The sequence below is a fragment of the Cylas formicarius genome, unplaced genomic scaffold (assembly GCF_029955315.1).
Source record: "Cylas formicarius isolate icCylForm1 unplaced genomic scaffold, icCylForm1.1 PGA_scaffold_3__17_contigs__length_32017465, whole genome shotgun sequence".
NCBI lineage: Eukaryota > Metazoa > Arthropoda > Insecta > Coleoptera > Brentidae > Cylas > Cylas formicarius.
Window position 1 is genome coordinate 30,960,105 of NW_026844326.1, and position 20,528 is coordinate 30,980,632.

At 34.1% G+C, this 20,528-nt stretch overlaps 2 protein-coding genes across 6 annotated transcripts in view; one reads left to right on the plus strand and one right to left on the minus strand.

Annotated features, from left to right (window-relative positions):
- LOC132699101 (substance-K receptor-like) lies at nt 1-12,713 on the plus strand. 2 transcript variants are annotated; one of them, XM_060665592.1, is made up of 8 exons: nt 1-964; nt 1,118-3,674; nt 3,726-3,837; nt 5,656-5,847; nt 5,906-6,084; nt 7,712-7,855; nt 7,907-8,104; nt 11,299-12,713. In XM_060665592.1, the coding sequence occupies exons 2-8, from the start codon at nt 3,603-3,605 to the stop codon at nt 11,596-11,598; spliced, it is 1,197 nt and encodes a 398-aa protein (XP_060521575.1). In that variant the 5' UTR covers nt 1-964; nt 1,118-3,602; the 3' UTR covers nt 11,599-12,713. The 2 variants fall into 2 exon arrangements, with proteins under 2 accessions (XP_060521575.1, XP_060521574.1); XM_060665591.1 differs by having other exon boundaries at nt 1-3,674.
- The window catches only part of LOC132699099 (structural maintenance of chromosomes protein 5), a 20,762-nt gene continuing 8,248 nt past the window's right edge, over nt 8,015-20,528 (minus strand). For 3 of the 4 annotated variants that reach the window (XM_060665588.1, XM_060665587.1, XM_060665585.1), the window contains 4 exons: nt 16,368-16,558; nt 16,160-16,306; nt 12,721-12,868; nt 8,015-8,380 (listed from right to left, as the gene is read on the minus strand). In XM_060665588.1, coding sequence (XP_060521571.1) covers nt 8,157-8,380; nt 12,721-12,868; nt 16,160-16,306; nt 16,368-16,558 — 710 coding nt within the window. In that variant the 3' untranslated portion in view covers nt 8,015-8,156. Of the gene's footprint in view, nt 8,381-12,720; nt 12,869-16,159; nt 16,307-16,367; nt 16,559-20,528 lie in introns of those variants that run through there. The other variant, XR_009618472.1, reaches the window with a different exon arrangement.

Below are 20,528 nucleotides of genomic sequence, written 5' to 3' on the forward strand. Positions count from 1 at the left end.
AAATGTTTATGAATGTACAACTTATAGAAGGACTTTTATAACACCAAGCCAGCATCTGAAGAAGGAGAAATAATCTCATCATTTAGTGTAATGTGAGCTGTATAAACTGAGAAGAGGGGGGTCCAGAATACTCCCCTAGGAACACCCTTTGGTAACTCTGACCAAGAATTTTTTTTAAAAAAGAAAGAGTACAGTACCTTTTATCCCGAAGAATTCCAGTTTAGCTAGGAGGAGGAAATGATCGAAGGTGTCGAATGCTTTGCTAGAGTCCAAGAGTCCATTAGTAACATGAAGCAAGACAGAAGTAGTGACGAAGTTGTTTAGCTGCAATTTTTTCAATAATCTTTGGAACGGGTATAACTTCAGCTTGCTTCCATGAGTCCGGAAGAACCCCGGTCAGCAGACACTTGGTAACAAGGAAAGTAATATGATCGACTAAATGTGGAGTAGTCAAAAGAATCATTTTTATATCAATATTGTCTGAGCCATGAGCGTCAGTTTTAATACTAATTAAAGTTTTTTTAACTTCCTCAGAGTAAACTTTAGCAAAACGGAATGAATTAGAATTAGAACGAAATTGTTTATTAATATAATTTGCCGACACAAACCCCGCATCAATACCACCAACAGCTCCAACAGAAGTAAAAGCAACTTTAAAACTATGAGGATAGCCAAAATTGTTTTCCAACATTAAAGTAGGATTACTGTGCACTCGAAGTCTCCTCAAAGAACGTGTAAGGATAATCAAATAAAACAACGTAGTGTTACGGGGTCTTGTCAGATATGACGTAATAATATAAATATCCTAACATACGCCAAAATCTATCGCACTTATTTAATTCAAGTAAATACAAAACTCCAGTTCCAAAATAAGTGAATGTGATGTTTTGTGTCAATGTCAAACTTGTCTTACTGAAACACACGTTGACATACCACTCAAATGGATTCTACCGACATTGTTCAGGTTTTATTTTCTAACATATTTTCGAAATATTGTGTTGAATTATCCCAAAAAGCGACAGATTTTAAAAGAAAAAAAATATTTCTATTCTCTTGTGCTTCTGAGTTTCCGGTAAAAAGCGCTTGTAGTTTATGACGTACGTATGAATTGTTGCAGGGCGATAAGCACAAGCGGAATTCGTTACTTGTATCAACGTTTGCCAATAAAATAAGTACGTACAAAATAACCGGCCGTTTGTTATACAGAAGTTACAACACACAACCTTTCACATGACGCGCACACGACAGTCAAGTACAGAGACAAGAAAATCAAAATATCTACGGTACTGAGAGGCAAAGATAAAGAGACGTAAACGCAATATGTATTGCATATTACTTATACAAATAAATGTACCTAACACGCAAAGTATTGTATTCCAACATAAATAAAATAAATAATTCATAAGTTTTAATTTTATTAAACTCTAACAAACCTTTACTTAAAATGGTGTTCGACATATAGTTTTACATGGATTGACTAGGATGAAATCAGTACGGTTTCTAATGTTATAGTCATGAACATTCTTAAAGTAATTAACCCTACTATCAATGTATAGCGGAATCATTTTATTTTTTATCTTAAACATTTTGTGAGAACTTCTCATTATATAATCACAATGTGCATCAGAATTTAATTGTGAATCTAATACAATTCCCAAATATTTTAGATGTTTCTCATACTGCAAATTAACGCCATTTATATTAATATTAACACTCTCCAGATCCAAACCTCTAAATCTGTGTTTTTTGCCATACAAACAGAACTTCGACTTCATGACATTAATGCTAAGATTATTATTGCAAAGCCATACAAATACTCGATACATGTCATCATTGATATCTCGCTGCATTTCTTCGATATTCTTACTAACGACCCCTATCGTCGGCAAATAATGTAATTTTGCTGTTTTTCACAACTTGAGCTAGATCATTAATATACAGAAGAAACAATAATGGCCCCAAAACGGTCCCCTGTGGTACCTCATGATCCACCAAGATAGACTCATACTTTTCCTTTTGGTGTTCTGCCAGATAAGGAAGATTTTAGCCAATCTAGGGCTAAGTGCTAAGACCACCAAAGATGACTCCCATTTCTCTGCGTTAGTTTTTGACTGTATCCCCGTATTCCAAAGGCATATCAATACTTTACCATAATTAAACACTTTCAACAAAAAATTGTAATTCTTGTCGAGAGCTTCTTCTGCATTTTTAATCTTACCGACTTTACAATTAATAATGAATACAAGCAAAGCCACCTAAGTATTATTTTGTTTTTATAAAAATCTATTTACTTATCTGGTTTTTTCCTTCCTCCGAGCTTATTTTTTAACGGAGTTTGCAAATTTTGGTGTCAAAATGTTGCAAAAAAAGTACCGGTTTTTGTTCCCACTAGGGTGCTATTTGAAAAAACTAGATTATCCTAAAAAATTCATAGTTCATTGCCATTAGACAAGTGAAGAGAAGTTTAGTTTACAATTTTTCCAATGATCGGATGACCCGGTAAATAGTATTTATGATGGATCCTAGACACAATTTTCAAAAATTAAAAAAACAAAAAAAAGGGGAAAAGGGGAAAATGATCTCCTGAATCCAAAAATGCAAAAAAATATAGGATGGGCCGTTTAAAATTAGAAAGTTACTGTCGTTTCCGCTCAAACCGACCATTTACTACATATTGTCAAAAAATTGGACATTCAGCCTATATTAACCCTTTCAAATTTCAAATCACTATCTCAAGCCGTTTAAAAGTTATAGAGTGTTCCCGCTTTCTTGTGTCACCCGGTATATAGTACCGGTAAAATTCCGTACGCCCGCCACTGGTGAATTTAAAAAAAAAATGTGATAGATATAAGAATGTGACCAATTGCTTTTGAATAGGATTATCCAAGGGCGGTCATTAACATACAATGCAACAACATTATTCCCTAAAGTTTCGGAATTTAAATTCAGGTAAAATTGTGGTCCGTAATAGAAAATAATGTTATACCTACCTATGTTTAATATTCTTTGATTTGATATACTACTTAGTTTAAGTTTATTAGTAATCATTCTTATTTCGTGTGTTGAATCGTGTGCGAATTATGCAAAATATTCGCACACGCATTCCTCTTGATACTTAATACATGTATGCCAAATTCCATTGAAATATCCAAAGTGGTATTACAGATATAAAAAATACAATTTATTTTTGAACATTTCAACACCCTGTATCTGAAAGGTTTTGGTTAATTTAGTTTAGTTATTAAAATTTTTTGTTGTTAAAATTGCCCCAAATATCGCGCCTTAATTATTGACGTTCGATTAGAAACCACCCTGTATTTGACATTCACAAGTTTCGCAAAAGTCCATTCAAATTGAATAGTTTAATGGACTGATATTTCAATACGATGAAAGCTCACAGGCGCATATCTACATTATCAGCGATTCTCACGTAAATATTTGCTCAACTAAGAGGGACGACTACGTAAGCAAATAAGCTTCCATATAAAAATCAATGCTACTGATAAGTTGACGCGAAGTACACCTTCGTTAGTAAAATATTGACACACGGTGGCCCGAACTAAAAAAAATAAATGTAAAGAAGTTTCTTGAGCACAGTCGACATGAATGACACGTACGACGATGACTATGACGGGTTCAATATCAGCGGTCAAGATATTGAATATATGGGAGGGGTGAGTGGACTTTTGTTATTCCAATACAACGAAAACTAATTGTTCTTTCAGATTGATTACCAAAGCGAGGTGTTCCCGAACACTATTTGGTACACTAAAGGCCCCCATGAACTGATTATATTTTTGGCTACGTTTTTACCGGTCGTTTCTATAGGACTGACAGGTAGTAATTTTTCAGAGCAAAAGGTGTTTTTTTTTTGCAAAGAAACTCAACTATTTACAAATCTTATATAAATCAAACTAAAACCAGTTCGCATGCTACTCTGTACCTGCTTATATATGGTTTGAGGGGGGCGGGGCTATAGGAGTCCGAGTCACTGAACCCAGAATTAAAAAACCTCTTCTCTCTAATACTATCCAAAGACCATTAAGCGTTCCATTGCAAAATTCACTTCACCACAACCTTGCAAAGGCAACCACGCCCATGCAGTAAGTACTTTGACTTGATGTCAATGATGATATTATGACGTAAGGGCGACAGAAATGTCAATAAACCTTAACATTTGGTGTGCAGAAACACACTCTAAATCAATTTCAAGCAAAATGTCAAAAGGCCTTGTAAATTTCAATAATTGGTATTAGTTAAGGAAAAAATTGAAATAATGCCAAGATTTTCAAACAAGAAACATAACCTTAGTATAACTTTTTTGCGACTAATCTCAATACAACGGGTTTAGTTTTGTTTGTTGAATAACTTCGAAATGAAATTCAACGGTAAGTGTTAAAGCAAATAATTTTTTTAAACTAAAAATATTCAGTTCTATGGCATAAAATTTCTTTTTGCGTTTACTTTTTTATGGCCTTTAAAAAACTGTTTTCATACATACCTCAACTTACAACAAAGACGCTTAGAGGCTTGAGCGATCCCTTGTCATTACCAGAAACAAGCTTTTTTTTTTAAACCTAAGTTGCTAATAGAAATAATTTTTAATATTTCAGTTTTTTGGAGGGTGTAACAGACCTTATAGTTGAAGTTCTTAGTAATATAATAAAGTTTCCTGAAACAGAAGAAGTAAAGATCCGTGAGAAGCAATTGTAAGTTCGTATTAAACTGCAAAAAAACTATTATTTGTTTATACATTTTTTTTACGGAAATGAGTGGTTGAACTCATATAGCTATAATTTTTTCAAAATTTGAAAATCCTGAAATGCCTGCCATATTTTATTGCAGGAAACAATATTCTAGTTCAAACGTTCACATAGTAAGTAAACACTCTAAAATGGCGACGTGTTTTTTTTTGCTTGTAGGTTTGTAACGCAAAATTAAAAATATTAATTAACGCCAGGCGAATTAGCCCAATATGATTATGGGAAATGAAAACTAAACAATAAATATAAATGCAATTTTTGTATGTACTACAATTTTTTGGCAAACATACTTAATTTTCTGCACTTGCCTTTGGATTCTTTCGATTTATTATTTGTTAAATTACAAAATAAAAATGTAGACCGCGGTGCACAGAAACAAATATAGGTTGGGTTTCAGCAAATCCTTAAGGCAAACTTGACTTTAATTTCAATAATCTTAAAACAAGGTTCGTTACAGCATAGCAATTTTTTAAATATTGAAATGAAAGTTAATATTTATTGCAATTATTTCAACGTTGACGTTAAAGTCAACGTATTTACTGCATAGCCGCAAGCAACCCCTCACTTGTCACTATTGTCCTTCCTTACATTCAAAACATCACGGACCACATAACAAAAATATCAACTAGGTTCAAAGAACATGAAATCTTATTAGATAAAACTGAAATTCTTGCATGTAATCAATTCTTTTACCAACCAAAAACCCGAGAATCTATAGAAATCTACGGGCAAGCAAATTTTTACCTTTTAGCTTTAGCTCCGCTAACCTCATACCGTATATAAGCACTAGAATGCGAGCCAGTTTAATTCAACTTAATTTAATGCCAGCGAGTTTGATTTATAAGGAATCGAAAAGTTGCGTAACTAGCGCAACAAATAAAATTGCTTATAGGAAACATATTGGTGATATATGTGTTAGCAACCGACAGGCATTGCAGAAACCCGACCAATCTTCTAATCGGTAACATGGCGGTGGCAGACATGTTCTCGTTAGTATTGCATCCGTGGGTGATTTTCGTATACAACTACTTCCAAAATTACCAGCTCGGACCCGTGGGATGCAAGGGAGAGGGGGCGTTAGAATGCAAGTATAGCCGCAACAAACCTCACAAATCGATCGCAATCATAGCTTCTTGTCTCAGGCACCATCCTGATTGCGAGTGTCATAAGCATGTCTGCCATCACTTACGACAGACTTACGGCTATCGTGTTGCCGAATGAAACCCGCATCAACAAAAGCCGAGCCAAAGTAATTATGGCCCTGACCTGGTTAATAGGCCTTACACTTTCGATACCTTTAATAATTTACAGAACATATAAGGTAAATAAGACGGCTCCACCCCTGCTATTTCTTTAGGACAGTGTGTTAGATGATACAGGATGATGATACACGGATATTTAAAGTATTTTTTAAGTTAGAATGGAAAATTGATTAAAACCCACCAAGAATTATGGGTATGGCGGCTGCCTTTTATATTTCGGGAATTTCTTAAACTAGTACTGCCACCTGGCGACTAACGTTTTTATAGCGAAACTGACCACGTTGAAACTCTTTCTTTGGTGAAAGGTAAAACAGTCAATTCTGAAAGGTAAACAATCATTTGTTTGCCGATAGTATTCAAAGAAATTAGACAAATTGCTAGCTCTAACTGATGCAACCAATGCAAGTGCAAACAAAGAACTTCTTGAGCATAAAAAACGTTGGTTTGATCAGCCATCAACCTGATTTAGCGCCTACATTAAGAATAAATTTCGTGGGCATCGATTTTTGACACCAGAAAAAAAGCATGTTTTGGAGTTGCCCGCCGCGATGTGGGAAAAGTGCTTTGATGATTCAGGGTAAATATTTTGAGAAACAAAGCCATATTTGTTGGTAGCTTATAGTTTCTTTATTACAAATTCCGAAATATAAAAGGTTGCCCTCTCATAGCTATTAAGTTTGTAGTTTATTTTGTAACGTCACCATCAGTTAAACTTTCAACAAGATTAATAAAAATGTTATATGTTATCAAAAAATCGTTTGGACTAGTCAACAAGGTTAAAGACATTGAAATTCCTACGAATTATTAACTAATAAATTTCGAAACGCCTTTGATACTGAATTTTTTTTGTTAAAGTCCTTTTTTTACAGAAAATGGTGACAAGTTGTCTAAAACAATAGTAAAACTTGCACCCTTTCACCTCTTAAAAGGAAATAGTACTATCCTTCATGAGGAACAAGGAGCAAAAAAATTGTACGACGTCCAAGAACAGAAAGTTTCCGACTGTTCATTTAAATTCAAAGATGCACAAGTTAATTTTGATATTTTACTTAATGCATCAACAAAAAGCAAAAATCTAATTTTTTTGGAAACTATGGTGATTAACAAAACGTGATATGAATTAGATTTAAATGGGTTTCCTACAATAGTAACTAACCAAAACTTGGTGTTCAAAGAAAAAAAAAATACACCAAACATCAAAATACCACTCAAGACGAGACCAGCAAATACTTAGCACTTAATAATTAATGACGAATTGAACACAGAAAAATAAAGGAAAAAGATTACACCAGTGCTATAAATTAATTATAAATTATAAATAATTTTATCTCATCAATATCTTTAGCTCATCGAAACACACTGTCAGCCAATAAAATACCAATGAATTATAAAAAATAAACAAATACCATAATGAAAATAAATAAAATACCATTAAATTACTTTCTTTTTGTCAAACAACTAAATAGTTACAGTACAAACAATACTCCGAATAAAAAGAAAAAAAAAAGCCTAAAATTTAATGAAAAAAAAAAGTAAAAAAGAAATAATAATAATAATAAAAAATTAATAATAAATATTTTGTGTTTGCTATTTTTTTAACGCTGTTTTTCTTTATTATGTTTATGTTTAAATTATTGTTGCGCTTCGTTGAATTTCTTGTCTATGATATAAGAAAAAAAATTTCAGGAACGCATATGGCTAAATTTTGACGAAAAATACTGCAACGAACACATCATAGTGACGAACATGTACTGGTTCGTGATCATAACAGTACTGGTACTGATTCCGCTCACCATCCAGATCATATGCTACACCTCGATCTTCATAAAGGTAACGAGGCAACTGGATCGACGTCGATTTAACATCGAATCAGCATTTTAGCTGAACAAATACGAAAAAATCATAGCGAAATCGTTTCAATTCCACCAGTTGGGTTACAAGCGGAGCGCTGCCAAAATGATTTTCATAGTGATAGTGACATTCATGGTATGCCGTATTCCGTATATGGCTTACATCTTCTACCGCCATCGGCAAGTGAAAGGATCATCGTCCGGTACAATATCCGACGTTAAAAACCAGGTGAGTTTATTTATTTACATAACAAAACACGTGCTGGTAAACAGGTTGCCTGTCAGTGGATATCCACTCCACAGGGATTGCAGAATTTGGAGTGTCCCCACTTTCGGTCAGGGTTTACGAAGGGACCATTGTGGACTATGTGAACTGTCGACTGTTCCGAATACTGCAAATGGGGCACCAGTTTTGGCGTTATTAAAAAATATTGAGAGGTGTTCGGTTGGCTAGTGGTCTCAACTATTAGCTCGAAGATTCTTCGTTCATTGTTCGCGTCCATGCCTGTAATAAAAGCAAAATATTCAAAAAAAATTTAAGTGCTGAATACAAATACAATACCATAAATTACGTATTGTCGAAATAGATCTTTTTGGTGTCATTTAAATTTTATGTCATATAACCGTCATTTAAGAGTTCTTCGTTAAATAAAACATTTTTATGATGATAAAAGATATAAATATAATAACATAGCACATCTTATAACTGGGAGAAACTTGAACAAAAAAACTTAAAACATTTAGTTTCTAAAATAAAACGTTATGAGATTAAGAACATTTCCTAATAGATACCGAATTTAACAAATTTCATCACATATCATTGTCATAATCTGATATTTCCGTAAAATTTATTGATTTTAAGCCACAATATATCATCATCAAGAATGTCACGTCGATATTTTCTATCCAAATCATGTGCTTCTTCGCTCATTGCCACATTTGTTTTTTTTCTTTCTTCTTCTGCTGGTGGCAGCTAATTTCAGGGACTTTCTTTCATTAGTTTCGAGTTACGCTTGCGCCTAGCATTACTATTATTTTTTATTGTTGTTACTATCGACTTAGCAGAGTTTATCATTATATTAACCGAATTTAGTTTCATAAGACCCTCTCGTAACCAAATTCAGTACGTGCGACGTACAGCCATCATAAGCTCTGAATATTTTAAATAAGAACTAATTCACATGACAATACCGTGTCTTTATCAAATGTAATATTTACTAACTACCTGCTATACCGAGAAATGACAATAAAACCGTAATTAATGTTGTGAGAATTCAAGTTTATTAATGGAGAGGTATTTATCGTTAAATCGTTGAATGTCACATTTTGTTAATCTCCATGGCTTCCAATAAACCTAATTTTTTACTTTTTGTGGCTGTATGTGAAATATCAAAATTATCGTCAAAAATGTGTTTTTCTGTGCATATAATTAGAATCTAGACTATTGTTTTTAAACGCTCTTTTATGTTCGTAATGCGCTTCTTGAAGGATCTACCTCTTCGTCAAATATAAAATTTACCACAAGATCCGCATTTCAACCTGATTTTTGAGATTTTGTTTATTGTTTTTTAAAAATTTTCCTATTGTGTTGTTAGTTCTGAAAGCTATTTTTAAACCACATTTTGACAAATGTTTTGAAATTTTTTCGCTGAGTTCTCCTATGTATGTATGTTTTAAATTGTTCGTGTTCTGTATACATTTAGTAGATTTCACCTTCACGATTATGTAATGAATTAATGTAATTTAAAAAAGAATTCAATTGTCTGTCCGTTCCAACAAAGCAAGCAAAGATATCATCCACGTATCTATACCACCATAAAAAACTTTTACTTAAAGGATGTTCTAATATGATATTTTCCAAATTATCCATAAAAATCTCGGGTAACAAAGGACAAAGTGGGTTTCCCATAATCAAACCTCCTTTAGAGATATAAATCTGTCCATTAAATTCAAAATAATTTTGGTCTAAAGATACTATTAAGCAATCTAATAAATCTTGTTTCACCAATGGGTTAACCTGTTTCCGAGCTAGGGTGAAATCTACTAAATCTATCACATCCATAGGTGGAATACTGGGAAATAAGTTTTGTACGTCAAAAGACAATAGTGTTGCGTTAGAAGGGATTTTGATATCTTTAATTTTGTTGATTAATTCAAAAGAATTTTTTATTGCAAATTTTGGTTTAAAATCTGTGTGGAACTTTAAAATATTTACTAATTTTGTAGAGAGTTTAACTGCTTAACCCATTGGTGAAACAAGATTTATTAGATTGCTTAACAGTATCTTTAAACCAACATTATTCTGAATTTAATGGACAGATTTACATCTCTAAAGAAAGTTTGATTATGGGAAACCCACTTAGTTCTCTATTAGCTGAGATTTTTATGGATAATTTGGAAAATATCATACTAGAATATCCTTTAAGTAAAAGTTTTCTATGGTGGTATAGATACATGGATAATGTCTTCGCTTGCTTTGTTAGATCGGACTGACAATTGAATTCTGTTTTAAATTACATTAACTCATTACATAATCGTATAAAATTCACTATCGAGATTGAACAGGATAACTCTATTAATTTTTTAGACTTAACTATTAAGAAAACGCAAAACAAATTAGATTTTTCCATTTATCATAAACCTTCACACGCGGACACAGTCACACATAACAGCTCAAATCACCGTTATGCACACAAAATGGCTGCAATTCACTCTTCTATACACAGACTTCTTAATACGCCACTCTCAACAAAAAATTACAACAAAGAATTTAATATCATTAAACAAATTGCACTGAACAACAATGTCAAAATGTGGTTTGAAAATAGTTTTCAGAACTAACAACACAATAGGAAAATATTTAAAAAACAATAAAACGAAATGTCCAAAATCCCAAAAATCAGGTGTCTACAGGTTGAAATGTGGATCTTGTCCTAAAATTTATATTGGATAAACAGGTAGACACTTCAAGAAACGCATTAACGAATGCAAAAGAGCGTTTAAAAACTGTAATCTAGACTCTAATTATGCTGCACAGAGAAAAACACATTTTTGACGACAATTTTGATATTTTACATACAGCCACAAAAAGTAGAAAATTAAATTTATTGGAAGCCATGGAGACATTCAAATGTTTATGTTTATATATATATATATATTTAACGATCAATTAGAGTTAAACACCTCTCCATTATTAAACTTAAATTCTCACAATGACATTAATTAAGGTTTTATTGTCATTTTTGGGTATATATAGTAGCAGGTGGTTTGTAAATATTACATTTGATAAAGACACGGTGTTGTCATGTAAATATATATAATTTTGTTAAAATCTGAACTTTTAGTTCTTATTTATTTTGTCACCCGGTATATCCGTTACCGATGGACTTAATAAAACGAGATTACAATATCATTATTTTCTAGGCAAATGGTTTATATCACACATTATGGTACGCATCCAAATATCTCCTGATTGCCAACGCGGCCGTCAATCCGCTCATCTACGGCGTGACAAATTTGGCGTTTCGGAACGCGTTTCGAAGAACTAGGCTGTTCAAGTGTCTTCTGTCGGAACGCGCGAAAACGTTCCAAAAAAAACAGAAATCGGCCCGAATCCATAATGGCGTCAAAACCGGCAACATATTTCACATACTGAGGAAACGACGTAACCCCGACGCATCGAAAATAGTCGCGCACCCCCAAAGTTACCAGACGAAACTATAAACGTACGAGGTGTGTTCAATAAGTAAGGTGACTTTTAAGTTTTATCAAAAATTATTTATTTCCGGCGATTTTTTCTTTATCTCCTTAATCGTTCCAAACCTCCTGTCTTTCATGAATTTCTTGAGTTTTGGGAACAGGAAAAAGTCGCAGGGGGTCAAATCCGGTGAACATGGTGGCCGAGGCATGATTGTCGTTTTGTTTTTGGCCAAAAAGTTGGATATAAGCAACGATAAGTGAGCATAACTTTAACGTAATACTCTTTGTTGACCTTATGACCTTGTGGTAAGACCTCTTGATGTACTACGCTACGATAATCAAAGAAAAAAGTAACCATTTGTTTCACTTCTTCAACGCTTTCATCAGTTATACGTGTTCGGCCATCTTGGAACAGCTTGTACCACTTATTAACTTTTTTTTTGTCAAAGTAGTTTCGCCATACACCGTTGTCATCCTTTCAAGTGTTTTGCAGATATTTGAAATTTGAAATATCGGGATTAAAACCGGCATTATTAATCAAAAATTTAATAGTTATATTTTGACTCACCTCAGTTGTTATATTCACTTGTTAACAAATAATATATGAAATCCCATAAATATTGTTCTGAAATAAGTAGATATTATTTATTTTATTACACAGAGAGTAGGAGTATATAAATACAAAAAAAAACGAGAACTTTATTAAAGTATAGAAAGCCAAAAAACAAAAAACATTAAAAGATATATAAAGAAATTAAATTTTAATACCAAGAAATTGTTTATCTTAAAAAAAATTCTTATTAATAATTAATATTATTTTAGATTTATATTGTGCATAAATTCGATTTTTATCAACTAATGTAATACCAAAATACCGGCATTTTTACATAAATAACGGTTTTTAATAACGGACAAAAATCGTCCCGTATTTGCAACGCCGTGTTCAATTTTTTAGATGAAATTTTATGCAATTTTTTTTTGTAACAGCACAAAATCACCGAGCACATACTAACGCTTCCGTCTCACAAAAAAAAAGTAAACATACGTTTGGGGCATGCATACCGACATAACAAAAACGGTCACTTTACTTTGTGAACACACCTCGTATGTCGGAGATGTGTCATTTTGACTGTCGAACGGACTTACCTTGGTTGATCTCGTCGACACAACGGAACGGAACTGGTGTCAATTCTTGTAAAGCGAGCATAAAAGCGGCGGTAGCAACCGCCCTTTCTCCGCCGCTCTGGATGGTCGAATTTAATTCTTGGAGGGGCTCTCCTCTCCGATACGTTACCTAAATAAATCCTTATTCTTAGCTCTTACTAATCCTTTTTTTTTAATACTTTATTTAAGAACTTAATGGGCATGAAGGCCAACGTAGGTTGTCGTATAAAGTATTAAAAATAGTTACAGTACCGCAATGCAAACTTAACCTAACATAAGCATTAACTTGGAGCGCATTGGGAAAACTTTAAAATATTTCTTCTGGGTGTGGGCAAAAATAATGTGTTACTATGTCTAGAGTTAATACGGGGAACCAGAAAATTTAATCTCTCATCGCTATAGAAGGGAACAGATCAGTTCTGGTTTGATATTTGTCGACATTGGCTCGAAAAACATGCAAGAGCCTTGAGACAAAAATATATAAACCCATCAACAGTTGCCGAACACAATCATGAAACCTGACATCAAATCGATAAAACCCAAATTCTTACTTGTAATCAATTCTTTTACCAGAGAAACAATATAGGAATCAGTTATCCGAGCCGATGTTCATGTCCCTCCCTTAGCTCCGGCCCCCTCGAACCTTATATAAGCATGTACAGGGTAGAATGAGAGCCAGTTTCAGTAAATTTCTGAAGAAGCCAATAGGACGAATGGCGAAACGTCAGCTAGTAATCTTTTTAAACGTTGCTCTCATTCTCCATAACATTCACATGAATGACTTTGAAATTACTCAACGTCAAGTCAAGTTTACTGCGTTAATACCAAGAACGTTCTCTAAAAATGAAAAAAAAGTTCAGATTTTCACGAAATTATATATATTCACATGACAATTGTTTCGACAACACCGTGTTTTTATTACTACTATATATATTGAAAAATGACAATAAAACCTTAATTAATGTTGTGAGAATTTAAGTTAAATAATTTAAATCTAATTGATCGTTAATTAATCCATGGCTTCCAATAAATTTCATTTTCTACTTTTTGTGGCTGTATGTAAAATATCAAAATTGTCGTCAAAAATGTGTTTTTCTGTGTTTAAGTGAGTAGCATAATTAGAATCTAGACTATTGTTTTTAAACGCTCTTTTATGTTCGTTAATGAAGGATCTACCAGTCCAATATAAATTTTAGGACAAGATCCGCATTTTACAACCTGTAGACACCTGATTTTTGAGATTTTGAACATTTCGTTTTGTTTTTTAAAAAATTTCCTATTGTGTTGTTAGTTCTGTAAGCTATTTTTAAACCACATTTTGACAAATGTATTGAAACTTTTTCACTGGGTTCTCCTATGTATGTAATTGTTTTAAATTGTTCGTGTTCTTTATTAGGTCTCGGATAAATAGAATTTACTGTTGTCTGGATTTTTTTTTTTTTTTACATATTTACGGTTTAACCATTTTACAACATTTTACATTCATATTAAGGCAAAGAGAGAAAGACAGTATAATAGTATAAACAGTATAACTAACAACTAGAAACTATAACAAAATGTAACAATAACAATAAACAGAATTAACTGGCAGCATTCGAACGCAACACATCAGAACGAATTGAGCGGAGGCTGACCACAAAAGGATCAAGCTTTAAACAGTTGCACGCTTTTAGCATTCTAGTGAGGGGTGAATAAACTCCATTAATTTGCGCGATGGTAAGGTATGCGGAACATTGAGTTATCACAGCTTCTGTAATATGCGTTAAATTGTATTCTATGTAAAAGAGCTGGACAAGAATGCCAACCATTCAGAATCTTAAAGAGAAAAACTAAATCACCCTGAAACCTTACAATCTTACAATATCATTTATAAACAAGTTAAAAAGGATGGGTCCAGTGTGAGAGCCTTGGGGGACTCCCGAAAAAATATCAATTTTACCTGAGACATAATTATTAATACGAACCAACTGAGTACGACCAGACAGAAAACAATTAATCCATTGCACCAACCCAGCCCCCAGGCCCGTAGCTCTAAGAAGCACATGACCCACCCGGTCAAACGCCTTCGAAAAATCCGTGTAAACACAATCCACCTGACCAATTTTATAATTTTATCGATAATGGATGAATTGTAGCCGTTGTTCAGTGTTGTAATTTTCTGTTGAGAGTGGCGTATTAAGAAAACTGTGTATAAAATAGTGAAATGCAGCCATTTTGTGTGTATAAGGGTGATTGGAGCTGTTAGGTATGACTGTGTCCGTGTGTGAAGGTTTATGATAAATTGAAAAATCTAATTTCTTTTGCGTTTTCGTAATAGTGAAGTCTAAAAAATTAATAGAGTTATCCTGTTCAATCTCGATAGTGGATTTTATGCGATTGTGTAATGAGTTAATGTAAATTAAAAAAGAATTCAATTGTCTGTCCGTTCCAACAAAGCAAGCAAAGATATCATCCACGTATCTATACCACCATAAAAAACTTTTACTTAAGGGATGTTCTAGTATGATATTTTCCAAATTATCCATAAAAATCTCGGATAACAAAGGACTAATAAGTAGGTTTCCCATAATCAAACCTTCCTTAGGGATCAAAACATTTGTCAAAATGTGGTTTAAAAATAGCTTTCAGAACTAACAACACAATAGGAAAGTTTTTAAAAAACAATAAAACGAAATGTCCAAAATCTCAAAAATCAGGTTGAAATGCTAAAATTTATATTTATTTATTTTATTTATATTATATTATTTTATATTTATTTATTTATATTATATAAAATTTATTTCTTTATATAAAATTAATATTTTTTTTATATATACAGGTAGATCCTTCAAGAAACGCATTAATGAACATAAAACAGCGTTAAAAAACAATAGTGTAGATTCGAATTATGCTACACACTTACGCACAGAAAAATCCATTTTTGACGACAATTTTGATATTCATACAGCCACAAAAGGTAGAAAATTAAATTTATTTTAATTAGATTTTAATTAGATTTAAATACATCTCCATTATTAAACTTAAATTCTCACAACATTAATTAAGGTTTTATGGTCATTTTTCGGTATATATAGTAGCAGGTAGTTTGTAAATATTACATTTGATAAAGACACGGTGTTGTCGAAACATAATATGTATAATTTCGTGAAAATCTTAACTTTTAGTTCTTATTTATTTTGTTAAATAGATTTTCACCAACTAAAAGCGACCTCAGCTCAAAACGTTCCCTCCTTCGTTACCATCTCTCTAACCAAGTTCATTAATATTAGTAAAAGAGACATACTTCCCCTGACATTTTCAAACACGCAATTGTAACTTCATTTTGTAGGAATTTTGGGGAATCAACCGTGTAAATGTTTCAAAAGTGCCCCGGTCATCATATTAAAGCATGTTCATGAAGAAATAATAGCCAAAATTATACCTTTATAGAGAGGCCGTAATGCTCGAAGTCCATTTCATCGTCGCCCGTGCAAATGTCAATCTCTCCCGCAGAGCCCATCCGTTCGAAAGAGGCGGCAAACCGCATATTGATGCCCGCAGCTATATCTTTCAAAGGAGACAACCACTCCTTAAAAAAAAAAAACCTTTCGTCAAGCCAAATGCAGGACGTGCCTATTTAAGAAACCAACTTCCTGAATTCTACCTATGGTGACTGTAATTTTGTTGATTTCCGATTTCGTTTCTACAACGTCCCTTCCTAGGGATTCTATGAGACTTATTCTATCCTCGTACTCCTTCATTTCACCGTCGTCGGCGGTGTTTAAGCAACTGATGCGCGAGTTTAAGTTCTCCTTCTCTGAGTTGAGCTCCTCGATATTATCTAAAAATTTGTCATCGAAATCGAAATCATTGAATACATGGACATCTCTAAAATAATTAACAAACTTAAGATAAGCAAAACTAATTGTTACTCTGACAAAATTAAGAATAGTGCGAATAAATCCAAAGGAAATATGGGGCATTGTGGAGGTATTAAATTCTTCGCTTTCTTCAGAACAATTTAACTCCTAATTTGTAAACACATCGAATAACTTCGCCACCAAGTTGGAAATAACAGACCTGGATATACATAATGATGTCTCAATTTTCCCGAGTCCAGTTTTTATAGAATAGAATAGAATTTATTGACCACGTTTTGTTGATACAATTATGGCAAGTCATAGATACAATATATAGAAAAATATGCAAATAAAAAACAAGACAATGAATAAATTATATAAACTATATAAAACGGTGTGTAATACATTACAAAACAAACGCCACCTGTTCAACTGAAAAAAAAAACTGAAAAATGGTTCCCCTTATTATTGAAAATTTTCAATAATTTCAAATCTGTGTTTTAGATGTCAGTTTCTTTTACATGACGATATAGCCCACCTAGACAGCTGAAACTTTTGTATTTACGGTTTTTAAGTATTGCACAGGGTGTTCGCGATATTCCGTGCAATATTAAAAAACATAATAAGTACTCCAAACTTGCAGCTACCGACTTCAGACTTGGGAGAGAAGTAGAAGTGTGGACCCGCATTTAGACTCTTTAAATTAGGAGCAATAAAAGAACGCGAAGTATTTTTTTTTGTGGTTATAAAGTGTACACTTATTGGGGAACAGAAAATGATACGAGTCGTTGATATAAATAGTGAACAGTAGCGGACCCAAGACGGAGCCCTGAGGCACGCCACTGCTCACAACCCTCAACTCCGATATGTTATTGTTAAAGACGGCACACTGTCTTCTGTCAGTTAAATACGACCGGATAAGATCCTGAGGGTGACCACGGACACCGTATCGGTCACGCTTCTCCAGAACCAGGCGATGAGAGACGCAGTCGAATGCCTTAGTGAGGTCACATAGCGTGAGTGCCGCTTGCTTCCCCTTTTCCAGGCCCTCCACCACGTCTCCCACCACCCTGAGAACCGCCCGCACAGTGGAGCAGCAGGTCTTAAAACCGAATTGGGAATCACAAATGCATTTTGTTTTTTGAAAAAATCGTGATAATTGATTCTTTAAAAGTGCCTCGAAAACCTTACCAAATATGGGAACTATTGATATGGGTCGGAAATCATTTGGAGAGTTTGTGTTACCGTTTTTAAATATTGGAAAACTGCCATTATCAATACATTTGTTAAATAAAAATGTGAGAGGCGTTACAATCTGGTTGATAATCTCCTTCAGAATTATACTATTAATGTCATAATTGTCATAAGAACTAGATTTTTTCAATGAAATTACACAGTCAATTACAAGAAGAAAGATGAAGTTACATTTGGGATTTTATTTAGGTACTCACTCTGTATTTCAGGGTTGACAGTTAAAGAGACCAGAATATCAGCAGCAACATTGGTAAAAACTCATTAAATTCATTGGGTGAAAGAGTGCCTGAATGGTTTATAATATATAAGGTTGTTCGGAAAGTCATTTCGTTTTTTCCCGTCAGAGGACTTAATTACGTTTTTTCGAAACCAACTTCACACTTAAGCCGCATAACCATTATATGTCTTGAGAGCTGATATTGCAAGGCTTGTGTGTGAAAAAGTTCTATTAATTCTACGCAGTAGTTTTTGGTTGGTGCCCTTTTAAATATGGAGAGCAATAAGCAGCATTTTCGTCATATTTTACTTTTTTACTTCAGAAAAGGTAAAAATGCTGTCCAAGCGAGAAAAAAATTGACGGATGTGTATGTAGAAGGCGTGTTAACAGTACGCCAGTGCCAGAACTGGTTTGCAAAATTTCAATCCGGCAATTTTGATGTCGAAGATGCACCACGGTCTGGAAGGCCGGTCCAAGCTGACAAAGATGCTATAAAGGCATTAGTTGATGCAAATCGGCGAATAACCACACGAGAGATCGGTGAGAGATTAAATTTGTCGAATTCGACTGTTTATGGCCATTTGAAAGGCATGGGCTTAACCTGGAAGCTCGATGTGTGGGAGCCCCATGTCCTTACGGAGCGAAATTTGTGTCGTCGCGTTGACGTGTGTGATTCGCTCCTCAAACGTCAAGAAAATGATCCATTTTTGAAGCGGATTATTACTGGGGACGAAAAATGGGTTGTATACAACAATGTTAAACGCAAGAGGTCATGGAGCAGAAAAGATGAACCGGCTCAAAGCGTGTCAAAAGTCAACATTCGCCAAAAAAAGGTGATGCTCTCCGTTTGGTGGGATGTCAAAGGAATCGTTTTTTTTTTTGAGCTTTTGCCGGACAATACAACGATTAATTCAGAAGTCTATTGTCATCAACTGGACAAATTGAATGATTCACTTAAAGAGAAGAGGCCCGAATTAATCAACAGGAAGGGTGTAGTGTTCCACCAGGATAATGCGAGACCTCACGCAAGTTTGGTCACTCGCCAAAAACTTTTACAGCTTGAATGGGACGTACTGCAACATCCACCATATTCTCCAGATCTGGCGCCTTCCGACTACTATTTGTTCCGGTCCCTGCAAAATTTTTTGGATGGCAAAACCTTTACCTCAAATGAAGATGTCAAAAACCACCTGAACCAGTTTTTTGCCAGCAAGGACCAAAACTTTTATGAGAGGGGAATTATGTTACTGCCAGAAAGATGGCAAAAGGTGTTGGACCAGAATGGCCAATATATAATTTAATAAAATATTTATTCATTATACGAAAACTGTTTTTACATATTCCCACAAAAAAAACGAAATGACTTTCCGAACAACCCAATATAATATACGATAATAATAATAATTTTACGATTATATTTTTTTGTAATTGCTGTGAAAAGATTTATAAATAAGTTTATGTTCAGGCTTTTTAGTTGTATCAGCAATGGTTTGTATCGCTGTTAACTTACTTACCAATTGCTGTCATAACCAATCCACCAGGTACAGGTATAGCTTCCTCTCTTTCAATTAATGTTTATTACTATGTCAATTATAGGCCATGAAACATGTTTTAATAATAGAATAGTATCGTTCTTGGAAAATTGTAATCTTCTCTGAAAATCCCAGTACCCAGTCAACAACAGATGCAGTAAATGAATTGGTTGGACATATTGTCATGTGCCTCAAGGGGGGAAATCTGTTTCCTCACTATTCTGGGACCTCTCGAAGGCGTTTAACTCTGTGTTGCATCAGATATTGCTTGATAAACTGCCACGCTATGGCTTGAGAGGCAATTCGTTCCACCTAACACGAGCCTACCAGTCATAGCGGGTGTCCCACAGGGATCTATTTTAGGCCCGTTATTGTTTATTTGAGATGTAAACGAACTTCCAGACTCCTTTAGACATAACACTACCTTTTCTTTTAAGGAACGTGAACAGTGGTACGGCCGTGAAATTTCTGGGTGTATATCTAGACACCCCTCCATGTACCTCGAACTGCCTACATTGGTCTCGTTCAGGCACGAATATCATATGGACTTCTATTTTAGGGCAGCTCTGCTGATTGGGGGTGGGTATTTAAAATGCAAAAGACGGCACTAAGGACTATCGGTAAACGCAAACCCCGGGATAGCTGTAGGGATCTATTCAGACCTTTGCAGGGTCTGTTCGTCTATCAGTATCTAATTTTTATTAGGTCGAGAAGGTCGGGCTACCTAAATCTATGATGGCGGAGATTTACTTTTGCCTCAACATCGGTTATCCCTTACCCCTTACCTAGCTATATATTTGTAGCTATAAAATTGTTTAATTTACTTCCGCCTCCCATAAGAGACCTGCCAATTCCAAGATTTAAAGCAGAAATAAAGAGAATCGTCCTGGAGACCTCACCGTACATAGTGGACGAGTTTGTTGCCGGATTGACGAGAGTCGTTTAAAA

Bases quoted from the DNA above. Each gene is read 5' to 3' on its own strand.
- LOC132699101 (XM_060665591.1), top strand. From the start codon at position 3,603: ATGAATGACACGTACGACGATGACTATGACGGGTTCAATATCAGCGGT. The intron at 3,675-3,725 runs GTGAGTGGACTT...TTGTTCTTTCAG, and splicing joins ATATTGAATATATGGGAGGG to ATTGATTACCAAAGCGAGGT. The intron at 6,085-7,711 runs GTAAATAAGACG...AAAAAATTTCAG, and splicing joins TAATTTACAGAACATATAAG to GAACGCATATGGCTAAATTT.